This window comes from Myzus persicae, unplaced genomic scaffold (assembly GCF_001856785.1).
Source record: "Myzus persicae strain clone G006 unplaced genomic scaffold, MPER_G0061.0, whole genome shotgun sequence".
NCBI classification, from domain to species: Eukaryota; Metazoa; Arthropoda; class Insecta; order Hemiptera; family Aphididae; genus Myzus; species Myzus persicae.
This window is the reverse complement of record NW_019101308.1, coordinates 146,075-160,288: the sequence shown is the minus strand read 5'-3', so window position 1 is coordinate 160,288 and position 14,214 is coordinate 146,075. Positions and strand designations below refer to the sequence as shown.

Sequence of the window (14,214 nt, the reverse complement as noted above, 5' to 3'; positions counted from 1 at the left end):
CATGATGTTCACGTATGTTAATATTACTATGTGGAATCATACACAATTGTCTCTGGTTATTACGGTTTATATGTCTTATCACGATGAGGCGATCGGTTTTAATTATACCTTACACGCGTATTATTGATTTATGGTACTATCCGCAACAGAGCGATTCGTGCATTTTCGATCAGTTCAACAGTTTTAGTCGTGTCATTCAATGAAAAACTTTAAAAAAAATAATAATTCGTCATTGATCTAATTTAAAAAAAAAAAAAAAAAACGAAACGTTCGTAAATATTATTTCATAAAATTTCAAAAACAATTTTACCAAATTCGCTTTTTTAAATTCTGACGAGTTCTGACCTTGTGTTGGAATATTATGTTTTTATAATAATATTATGTATTATGTAGATACTTGAATATTTTTTAATGCTAATAATTTTATATTTTAATAATTTCATTACTATTTTCACAGTGCAAAAGACTTCACAAATAAGATTCCAGGAATTATCTGGGTACTTCATAGTCTACTGCATTTAAAAAAGGTTATTAAATATATTGTGACTCACAATTTATTTTTTTTATACACATTTAAAGTTTAAAAATCTCTGAAACTATTATCATAAATTGAGCAGTGTCCAGAAGAGTTTTTACTTTACAAGATCACAACTATAGTTCTGGGAAACTCCTCATAAATTATTCTCATATTATCTGTGAATATCTTTGCATACGATATTATTATTATTTATTCATTTAAATGGAAATATTTCACAACACATAAATTTGATACATTTTTCCTAGTACCGAGTTACATGAAAACTGAAAAGGCATAGAATCTCTAATGTATATAATATGACAGAAAGTTATCAGTCATTTAGTGTTTATACGTATGTATTATATAGTTTATAAAAGATTTTAACAAATAAATAAAGGGGAAAAGTTACAATGTTCGAGATGTTTTTTCTCTACGGGCCCATCTCATTTTCGCAGGCATCCAATTCAATCGATTGCAATAATATTTCATTTTCACACGTGAACAGAATCATTTCTCAAAACTAACCCATTCAAATCTGAGGTCACCGACGTTCTCGATGTGTATATAATATTATAATAAATTTATTATCGTACTGCGAGCGAGGATCAAAAGAGAGAAAAAAGGCGACTGCCGTTTACGCGTGGCCATTCATTGTATCTGTTGCTTTTTAAATGGATACACCCCTTCGGTGACAAGATTTGATAGTATAATGCTAACATCGACCAATTGTGAATATCGACGATATGGTTTAAGCTAGACAACTATATTGTCTGTGTGGGTGGCAACTTTTATTTTTATTTTCGCCAACTTAATTTCTGAACTAGTCGACATATAAAGCAACTGTATATACGTTTCTTTTATTTATCTCGCCACGCGCATCTCTTTCCCCATATACCTACATCCTACACACACATGTATATGTTATGTACTCACACAAACATATACACGTTCACATGCACACACATATCGGAACCCGTCAGGCACAATAGATGAGCTTTTTGAATTGAAAAAGAGACGGGAACAGATAGACCATCTTTCGTATTGGTCTTATACCGGCGTATTTCGTCTGGTCTTTTGTTCGCTTCATAAGCCACCCCGTATATAACATAATGTATATATGAGGTTATTGAGAAGACACTATATTATATATTATATGTATATATATTGTATGTATATAGAAAATATATATATGTGAAGTTTTGGTCTAAGAAAATCGTAGTAAATATATATGCATAGAAAAAGACGACAGATGATGGTTGGATATATTATTATTATTATTATTATTATTATTGTAGACGGATTTTTATGAATATCATTATTAATAGAATTTTTGTATTTACCTTGGACAAATATATTGGGTCATACATAATGTATTAAGAAGTAAAAAATGAACGAAACTACATACTGGAATATAATGATCAGCCACGACCATCATTCCCGTTCGGTGTTAATTTAGGTAACATTCTATAGCAAGCTGTCATGTTCAGTAAAAACCGAAAACAATTATTGTGCATGACTTGGTTCCAGTTTAAATTTAAATTGTCATGTTTCATCTGAAATGCAATTATTATGCTTCCACCAGGGTTATTATTATTATTTTGGTAGGAATCTACCAACTGAAAACTTGAGTTAATTGTTTCAATTTAAAACTGTAGGTAATAAAAATAACTTTGACAGGAAATATATATTTGTAAAATATATGGTGGATGTTAACTGAAGCAACTTAAAAGATTATTTTATTATAGTGAATTATGTAATTATTTTTACTCAATAAACTACGTGATTAAGTACAGCAAGATATAGTTTAGTCTAACCTGTAGGCTATATTAAATATTATATTGATTTAAAAACCCACGCCGCACAATAATTGTAAAACCTTGATTCTTTAACACAGAGTGATAATAGAGAGAGTATTACAAATAAATAGCTGAAGCACATTTAAAATTGTGTATTTATTTACTATGAAAAAATAAATGATACAACTCTACTGAAACGGAATATAAATAACATTCATCGAATCGTATTCAACTCTAAACAAGGAAATAAAATTAAAAAATGTATCTACTTCAAATATACTTTGGAATAAATTCTGTTTGTTTTATAGTTGAGTGGTTAACTGAACTTATAACTAACTGAGGTCAGTCTGAGTAATACAATATCGTTATGGTTCTATAATTTTAGATTTAACTGTATACATTGCATCCAATATTAGTACGTCACAATAGAGTTGTATATAGCTAAGTAGTTAGTTATATAGTTAGTTATTTTGATTTATTAACCCAGATAAGTCATGATAATTTATTTTATATTGAATATATATTTATAATTAATGCACGATTAAATATGTTTAAGTATAGCTTACCAATAAAACGCAAATTGTTCATGTTGTTTGGAAGTTTGGAACACATTATGACATAATAGCTAGGATTAAATTATTTTAATTAATTGTTTTCATGATTTTTTTTTTTTGTTGCGCGAGTACAAAAACCCATTTTTTACAGTTAGCCCAAAAACAATTATTTTAACTCAATAACTATTTTTTATTGATTTTAGGATATTATAGTAAAAAGAAAGGTTGAAATCGGCCATAAAAAAACCCACATAATACTTATATATTAGTGCAATTATTATGATAATGTGTAATTTTGAAATTTGAAAAACTATATCCCCGTTAAGTCTATTACTCACAGCTCATATATTATAATTTTGTATCTGAAGTGTTTCTAAAATATCCGTGCTTCCACCTGAGATGGCTTGTCACCATTGAAAAGGGCTATAAATATATATAACATACTTATATACGATTTTCTTATGTAGAAAAGCCTGGTTGTTAGACGAGCACGTTTACCAGTAAATGTATATTTATATGTATTATCTAGTATAGATATACGTATTCTACGCACGACATGACACACCCGCTAGAAATAATATGCCACCTGACCCCCATTTGGTTAATGAAAACACATTTCCGGAAACTATCGATTTGTTCTTCAACAGGCCGTCAAAATATTTATTCGCCACTCTATGAAACGTGGATACATCCATACTCGGGTATTATATTATGGCACGAGGACATAATCATTATAATAATATAATGTTATGAAACGAACGAAATAATAGTTAATGGAAAATGTTAAACGCATAATAATTACTGTTATTCGACCATTGTGTTTAGTGACGCAGAAACCTTAAAAATTCGAATTTTGTAAATATTCAATTACACTTTAAATTCCTTTTTATAACTTAGTGTTTTTTAAATAATGGATACGTGGGAAAAGTAAAATTTTAACACTAAATTATTTAAAATCACAATATTTCACATTTTTACTCAATGATATAATAATATTATTAATATTTTTTTAAAGTAATTTTAACTGTTTCAAAATTATAGTTGTTTTGGACCAAACAAACAATAAATATTATTTTTTGCAAAAAAATTAGATATTAAAAACATTTAATTTTTATACATTTATAAAAGAATAAATATCTTAAAAATGATACATTTATTTTAAAAATCTATTACTATTAGCTTAACATATTAAAAAATATAATTTAATTGTATTAATATACGATTTGATTACATTTTGCTTATGATCTTCAACCATCAACATTTGTACTAAAATAATAGTCCTTAAAAATGGTTTTACAAAAATATAAAATAGATGCAATAATGGATCTAGGTTTAATTATACTTGGACTATTTGTCTAAGTTATTATTAGATTAATATTAATCACCAACATTCCATTAATCAAATCGCCATCATAACCTACATATTTCACATACTCATTATCATGGACTTATCATTCTTAGAACACAATGTTAAATTACTCAAAAACTGGTTTTTGATTTTTCAATGATTACAGAAAAATTATCCACTAAATACAATAGAAAAAAAGGAAGAAGTTCTCATTATTTTGAGACACAGTAGTTTGTATCTCCGCAGGGCACTTCTTAAGCAGTACAAACAAATCTCAAGAATTTGAAAATATGACTAATAAGTATATTTAAAAATTTAAAAATTCTGATTTTGAATAACTGCGTTATAGAAGAATAATAAAAATGGTAAGAGCATGCTCGGTGAATCACCTCCTTGTGTAATATATTATAATGTAAACAAGTTTTAAAGAATTTTTCAATAATTAAGAGCGCATGAGTTTTTTTTAGAAAATAATTTTAAATATTACAATTTCAAATGTATTGAAGACTAGAGACAAAGGACAAACAATTATTTTAGTTCTATACGACTCATTTGAAGATACATTTACCTAATTAAAGCTGCTAAATGCAACAAAGGTTTGTTCTCGTTCACGATCAAGTTATAATGTTATATGGCTTTAAATGTACACTCTCCTGAAACCTCGCTTAATTAATATAAACTTTGGATTTGGAGAGGTATTGAATATATGTCTATGTGACACACAAAATATTATGTCATGTGATCAGAATATTATAAGGTACAACAGAGCAAAAATCTAATTTATATAATTTAAAATATAAAGTAACAGGCCCATTTATATATTATTTTGTTTTGAAAATCAAACATGAAAAAATATAGCAAACATATAAAAATTCATGTGGACAACAGAACTGGAGTGTACAAGCGAAATCTAGCAATATCGTGTTTAATATAGAATATGTGAAAGAAAGTCCTTGTTGTGATGTAATGACAGTTAGGGTCCATATTCTTGGAAACAGCCATATTATATATTATATTAGGGTCTAAGGTAGGTACTATAGAAAATGGTGATCGTAAATAGTATTTTTCTGCACGTAAGGGCACGTTTTATGGAGTTCTATAATAATATCATATATAATATAAAAATTGACTGAGACTATAATACAGGGAGAAAAATACTGATTGATATGAAATAAATTCAGCTAGCTATTTTTATTTTTCATGTGTATAATATACTAGCATAAAAAATTAATAAAATACATTTTACTATACTATAATAATTTATCAATCTAAATAATCGGAAAAAATCATCGCCAATCAAATGATGATGTATAAAATAGAGAAATATTAAACAATATGTCAATATTATATAATGTATTATTATTTTATACAAACAAAATTATATTTTTTTAAATTAGATAATCATAATATTCATTTATACAAAATATTAAACAATCCGATTATATCAAGTTCTAGTGAGTTTAATGTGTATTATAAATATATACAACCTATAATATATAGTTTAAAATATGTTCATAAAAATATAATAAAATAAATGGCCTGAGCTGCCAAAGTAGTATTTGATCAATAAAAAAATATGTTTATAAATTGTTCGCTAAAACATGATTGTAAAGGATATTTGAATTATTTTGTTCTAAAATAGAATTTATGCTTATATTTTATTTCTTTATAAGTACTAAACTATTGTTATAGAGAACTGAATAATATAAAAGTTTTTAGCAATACGAACCACACTTTACACAATGTTGGATAATCTATTATCCAGAGTGTACTTAGAAATAATAAACGACATCAGCTGTTTAGTTTTACTTAACATAAATTAATGTTCAATGTAAGTTTTAGAGAAAATATTATTAAATCATCAAATAAATGTATTATTTGTGAACTACTACTTAAATAATCAAACACGACATTGTTTATTGGCTCTTGCTCCGTTATATATAGGTACATATTATAGCTGTATATGTTTAGGCCATTTATTATTTTATCGATATCCATGATTTATTACCACCGTGTCTTATTTATTAAGTGTTTCAAAACGGTTTACACTATTTTTTTTTTTTTTTTTTACTATTGAGCATTAATAAAATAAATTAATCAATATTAAACTGAAACGCATTACTCTTTAAGTCATGTTCATATATTATACAAATAAAACGTGTATGATAATCATTTTATGAAATTTTTATTTTTAGTACCTAATACTGAAAGACAAATGATAACGAAAATATATTGTACATATTTTAATCTATAATGCTGGAGTAGGTATATCTATAATTTTGTAACTGTTAATAAAATATATGACGTACAGGTCAATGAGATGAAAAAAAAATCAGCAAATTATTAAAACTGATAGCCTTATAACGAAGAATAATATATTTGCAAAAATTAGTGCTACCTAGTTAAGTAATCACTGTTTAAATGCGATGTAACATAAGAAGATAATTATTACATAACAGATAAATGAATTGTTTTTTTTATAAAATTACTAGGTAAATGTATCTGAAAAAAATATACATTGAAATATAAGACGCAATGGATTATTTTGACTCTAGCATTATAGGTAGGTAAACTATTAGATATTAAGAATTGGTCCGATGGATATTTATTTTTTTTAAATATGAGAAAAAAAGTTTTTAAAATAGCAGAGAGGTTAAGCGTAGTAAGAGTAAAATTTAAAATAATCAATACTCTTTCCAAGCAGTTGAATGTAAAATATAATATATATTTTTTGTCCCAAGCCTTCGAAAACATAAGCATAAGAATGATGACGGAGTGCAAAATGAATGTGGCATATCAACCACATATTATATTATGCGTATTTGGTATCTACTTATAAAATTCCATTTTTTTCCTTATGCTTTGGATTATATTATAATATTATCTATTATTGATATTAATATAATATTTGCCTCGACAAACAACTTGCATCTTTGATATAAAATGGATTATTTAAAATGATTTTAAGCCACACAGAACTAAATTATATGCAACTAACATATAAAACGCATACCTAATAAAGAATTCTATTACATTAATTTGTAATTAAAATATCTGAATCAAAGGCGGATAACAAGGGTTAGAACACCAATTTTAACTCTCTTGGACTCCTAAATGGAAGTGGAAAGGATATGTTCGGGAAATCAGTTCATTTATAAACAGGAGAAAGGAGTTTTTTTGACACCACCGAAATGGATCGGAGATAAACGAAATGGCCTTTATATACGTCCTTTACTTTCCCATTCCTTCCTTTTTTTCTCTCTCACCCATTTATACACCTCGCATTCCTATTTTCCCCTATCCACACCCTTGAGGTCACTGGAATCTTGACGGATTTGTTGTTGTAGGTCTGGAAGAAAAACAGCGTGCAGGCAGGGAAGCAATCGGACAGCGGTGTCGGTGGTTCTAGATTGACCGCGTAATGGATGGGAACCGACTGTTTTGCAATTGATGGGTTCCCTCTGACCAATGTCCCCTGCCCACCCGAGGTTTTCGGGATAAAAATCTACGACCATTTTTTCTCCCCTACCCGTACGCACAATCGCGTAAGTATACGCGATTATGTACACAGTTATAAATACAGCTAGCTCGCGTTTACCTCGTCTTCGCCGATCTTCGTATACGAGGTTGCGCAGTCCTCGCACACCTTGAACTTGCACCCGGAGCATACGCGTGAGTAGTCACCTTCTTTAAAGCTTTTTAAACAAACTCGGCAGCCACCAGACCGGCATGCTGGTTGTTTGGCCATTTCTGGTTTGGATCTGAAACGTTAAACATACAAACATCAATAAATTATAAAATATAATATTATTATAATCTATACGTATGGATATTACAAGTATTATTAAGCTCGTATTATTGCTGGTTCATATTTTCAAAAACAAAAAAAAAAAACTTGATTAACATACGATGACTCAAAAGCGTTCAATCAACAATCGATGTGTTTTAATATGTGCTTTATATAGTCTAGTATTACTTACGAGTACCTAACTTTATTATAATATGATATACTGATAAAGAGATAGATGTTCTCAAAAGTTCATAACAACGATCGGCTCATTATGATGGTTATTATTATTTATTATTGGTATGCAGTAGGTATACTACGTATAACTGTATAAGTATACGGGTACTTTAATTCAATTAATGTAAAAAAATAATAATTTTATTACTTTGAAATGCAGTTAGTGCAATAAAATCAGAAAAATACTTTGATAAGGCAAATATAATCTCATAATGTAGAATAAAATAAACGATATGCAATTTTGCATAGAAAGTATATCGTTCATCATGTATAAATAAATTATTTCGTTGGTATTTAAAAAAAAAAAATCAGCGAAAACTTAGTTTTAATTTGTTAATTGATCAACTTTAATCAATTTTAGAGTGTATTATTAAAAATCCGATTACATTTACCTAAATCTAACCATAGTATACGTGTGTAAACTTTTAAAATGATAATTATTTTATATCAACCCTAAAAACATAAACTTCTAGTAAAAGGAAACCCTAACAGAGCATAACCGTATATTTATATAGGTACCGACTTAATCACCCTTTCCATTAAATAATGTGTTTAAGTAATGTGTACATCTTCCCTCCCTCCCTTTTTTTACATAATTTAAATGCGTGTCACTCCTGTACCCATAATTACCAACTTGTCAGGATATGAATTAATAACATTTTTTTTTCAAGAAAATTAGAATTTTCTATTGAGATTTAGAACAAAAAGAAAATATCTTTGAAATTATGAAAACTACTAAATCATAAAAATAATAATTGGTATAACAAAATCATAATTTGTGAGGGATAATTTAAATTTGATAGTAATTGTTTTTTAAAAAACAATATAACTCAACGACGTTGATAATTGTAAAATACCTAACCTAACCTAACAAAGAATTCAGATGGTTATAAATTATAAAAATATTATATCTATTATTCTAATAATTATTATTATAACAAATGTCATGATTAATTTTGTTTCAGTCAATGTATTTGATGTCAGTTTAAACAGTGGTTTTAAAGATGTATTTAAATTACGAGATTGGTACATATTGGTATGGTCATAATAATGGTTATTGGTGATTACGTGTGGAAGAACTATTGACATTTATAGATATTCATTTGTTTTTTTTATTATTGATCCAAATAACATTGGAATTTATATCTATTAGCTACGAAGTCTTATTTACACAGTTTTATTGCATTATGTACAATATAATACTCAACTTAAGTATGTTGTATAATTTTATTTATTTTAAGAAGTTGTTGATGGTCATGTATGAAAGTAGATTGATTGCTTCTTCCACCTGTTGTGGTAAGTGATGTTTGATTCTCATATCCTTATATTTTTGGAATTCTATTATGATATGCTTAACCATGTGTAATCCACTTCGCATGCATGATTTACATATGGGATGATGGTTTTTGGCCATGAGATGATTGTGAATCGAGAATGATAGTCAAGAGTGTAAGTGATTTACAATAGTATCATTTTTTCTCTTTAATCTGAGCTTGACAATATTTGAATGTTTTCTTATTGCATTTAATAGTTTGCTTTGGTTTATCCAATGTCTTTGTCATTTGAGATTTAGAACTTGCAGTTGTATATTATGTTTATTTTGTCTGCATTATATATGTTAATGTTTAGGATTGAAATTTCCGTAAATGTGACCGCTTTGGACGGTTCTTAATTGGCTTTTTCGTATTGATTTATTCCACTGTGCCCAGATACCTGTATTATATAGAAAATGAGTATACTCATCGCGAAGAGTGCATGTTTTTTTTTTTTTATTAGATTTGATATCATATTGATCGGATTTTTTGTGAGGCTACTGAATGAATCGGCAAGTATTATATGTAAACTATTAATTGATATGTGTTATTTCTTAATTTATAATTATATATTTAACTGATTTTGTATAATTGTATAGACAATGCAAGTGTTCAAAAATGTATTTTTAGCTGTACACTATGTAGGTATACATGATATATAAAATGATGTATGTATAAAGATTTCAATATTATATGTACTTACGCGATACACAATATTATGTGCCTATTGTATTTAGGACTCATAAAATATTAATTTCAGTGCGTACAACATTTTGTTTTTTAGTAATACCGTTTATATTATTATACATTTCACATTTGGATTGGACATACTTAATGAATAACCAAGAGTGTAATAATTACAAAATATAAAATTAATAATGAACTGTCAGATTTAATTAATACTGTGAGCTGAATAAAAACATTATAATACACTTACACAGTTGTTTATTAAATATGATCATGCCACTTTAAAGGAATGGAGCTCACATATGGTGAACAATTAGGAGAGTACGTTACATTTAATTAATTAAACACATGTTTTTATTAATTATTCGATATTTATAATCCAACTATACCCGGGTAATAATAATAATACAATTTACAAATAATAATGGTTAGTAAACTGTATAATATTTTTAATTCACTTCACACCGGTGTTTGATAATTTAAAATATTTTTCCTGCCAATAGAAACATCTTACAACGATGATATTTAATAGGTAGCAGCAGTTGATCACTATGCTTACTCGTTATATTTATCGGATTATATATATATATATACACGAATGTCGAATTTAAAGAAACGAAATGGCATGTCAGCGTTTATTATTACAAATGTACGGATTTAATTTTAAAAAATAAAACTAGACAGATCCTAATTAAGAAAACAAAATATTATATTATACTAGTAAAACCAAAAAAAAATGTTTATACATTTTTAAAGAGATTCCTTCTTAGTGGTTTTATTTTATGAGAAAAATATTTATTAGTATAATTGACGATACCACGCGTCAAAATATTATTTATACTATAGGTACTAATATACGTATAGCTGATTTACTAATGATAAGCATTTCCGTTAATATGATAGTAAGAATGTAACTAGGAATATATTAAGAATTTAAGAATTAAATTACCGAGAATAACTCACGAGTATGTCGCATTTTAAATAAAGCTGATACTATTTCTATAAACCTTTGTGGTAAAGCAAAAACGTACTGATAGAATACTGTATATTTATTATTTACTATTTTGTAATATATCTATCAATATTGTCAATTCTAAATAAAGACGAAGAGTTGTACCCATCATTAAAAAAACACTGTATTAAAGACTATGGTACAATCATACTTTTTCGGTACGGTCATGATCTGGGTGTACCACTTAATACATTTGTAATTTGTATGTTGTATCCATGTGGATTTAGTGCCTAAAACTACTGTTGGCTAGCAGCTGAATATAATGTGAACGCAAAACTAATAATAGGTTATGGTTGCTGACTACTGTAAGGCACATACAAGGTGTAGTTACATGGAATGTCAATGATGAAAGAAAACAAAAATAATTTTGTACAAACTGAATATATAAAAACGTGTATTTTTGAAGGTCATTTGCTCTTGGATAATCATTAATGGAGTTTAACTGTTATTGCGCTTACCTAGCATCATAATAAATAATAAAATACAATACAATATAATATAAGAAAAACAATAAATATACACATTTATGTAAAACCACGGCCACCGTTGTGATGAAATCATAAATCAATACCTAACATTGAAAACATAATAATGTAATCGTTACCAAAAAAAATCAGAATTTGAAATCTGTACTGAATACAACCAAAAACATTTTTACAATAGCGTATTAAATCAGAATTAACAAATCACTTTTTACTTGAAACGCATTCACCGACGTAGATTGATGAAATATTCTTAAGCCAAACACGAATGTAATTATATTATCTTACATTGAAATGTTTGAATAATAATAAAAAAAAATCATTATAATATTATCTCTTTTGGCGTTATGGTGATTTGCAGCAAAAGGGGAGAAAAACGGAAATAAATTATTCATACAACCCCGGGGATATAATATTATATACATACACTATTTCAAGTAATGTCTAAACACTTTTCGACGTTTCTTTGAAAATCAAAGCGGTTTCCAATAAAATAAATTTTCTTTTGAACTAAATTGTATTATTACGTAGGTAATAATATGCGAGCGCGTTACTGTAAAACTCAGTATAGGTAGAAATACACCCTCAATACTCGTAAATTCAACGACTTACCGAAGGATGTACTTTCATAAAGTGTATGCCACCCGACTTGTGCATGGTTAAACGAATACAAAACATTATACTATAATATATCGTCTACTATATACGATTTGCGTGACATTATTTTAATAACCGACACATTTTATCGCTCGTCCTCTACAAAAAAAAAATGCACAGGCACAAACCCCATTATTTATTATATTGATGGTTTACAATATCAGGAGAATACACTGACGTACCTACACCTTTTTGTGGGTAATTTGCGTTCAGGGTAAGTTGGGTCCCCAAAAAAGGGTAGTTGTGTCCAGCATACTTTTAAAGTGATGTGTTATAGTATTAAATCACCTTCCCATTAAAATCAATAATGAATTAAAAATAAATAATAAATTAAAATAAAATTGATTCAGCTTTCATTAGTATAAGAAATTATGAATCATGGAATTTTCGACAATAACCTGTAATAGAATCTACAGTATTTATGTCTATAAATACGATGTTGTTATTATGAAATTATATATTGCAGGATTATACATTTGAACGATAAAGGTAGATAAAGATAGTTGAAATTATGTTATAGACTGTCACGATTTTTTATTACAAATATCTTAATGGTGAACTCTACTTTTCACAATGGTGTATAAATATATATTTTAACTTTATTTAAAAAAAAACAATCTGTAATAATTAATTTACGATAAGCCTGTATGCTAATTTATGTTTATATTTTTTTTTACATGAAACGGGTGATAAAAGATGCCACCCAATGGTGACGCTTATAAATAAATTTGTTTAATTTTTACTGGATCTTTAATTGTGGTTTAGATCACTGCACCATCTTCCTTTAGCCTACTAGGGGGATTGCCAGAAATGGTGACAAAATTTAGTGCCGATATTATGGGATTTAGGTGATTGGTTAGACGTAAGCGGAAGCGTTCATATAAAAGTTTTGAAGTTTCATCAACAGAATTGAATATTAATTCTCAGGTCAGTATGAAGAGTATGATTTTAAATATAGAATGAAGCGTTTGTAATTATGCGAAGATTGAAATGTTTGGATTCCTGTTTTTTTTTCGCATTTTTTTCTGCCTCCCCCCTCCCCCATATTTGGATTCCAATATTCCATATGTCCAGAAAGGCATCAGTAGAGTTTTATAAAGTTGTAGGTGTGTAGTTATATGTTTACCGAGTAAGTAAGAGAGAAATTTTCGTCTAGTATTAAAGAGTATTCATTTAATTTTTATGTGGTCTGCCCAGGTTAGACACTGGTTTAGTATTAAGCCTAAATAACGAGAGCTAATAGATTTTGGGATGTTATGAGCTCCTATGGTGACACTATTTCTCGTTTTATAGTAAAGGTCAAATGTGATGATTTCTCGTGATTAATTTTTTTTTTCATTTTGTGTACGAGGAAGACATGTGATCTAAATGATTTTATAGGATATAGCTGTCAATTATTGAATTTAAATGTGAGGAATAAATTATTTAGTCATCATCGAAATTCGCAACAGAAGTGTGTTTCATCGTGGGTGCAATAGTATATGAATTGATATTGTCAAAATTGTGTATTGATAATAATATGTAAGTATGATATGATTAAAGATTTTTCACCAGTCTGTGGCATTTTAAATTACAAACGTATTATGATAGTAAATATACAAAAACAGTTTATTTTTCCAATACAATAAAAACAATATATTAAATATGTACAAATTGGACTGTGATCCGGACCTCTATTAAGAACAAATTCTTAAATGCGATAACTAAAACTTAACTTTGAAGATTTTTATTACTTCTATAAATATTCAATATTTTTGGTATTATACATAAGTTATCAAATCATTATTAGGAATGGAAATATATGGAAATATTTGGAATTACTAG

General features: G+C 27.6%; 1 protein-coding gene across 3 annotated transcripts in view; it reads right to left on the bottom strand.

Annotated features, from left to right (window-relative positions):
• LOC111028601 (regulating synaptic membrane exocytosis protein 1) overlaps positions 1-14,214 on the bottom strand; it is a 192,797-nt gene that overhangs the window by 71,704 nt on the left and 106,879 nt on the right. For all 3 annotated transcript variants that reach the window (XM_022307317.1, XM_022307316.1, XM_022307318.1), the window contains exon 5: positions 7,814-7,976. In XM_022307317.1, the coding sequence (XP_022163009.1) occupies positions 7,814-7,976 (163 nt within the window). The remainder of the gene's footprint in view (positions 1-7,813; positions 7,977-14,214) is intronic.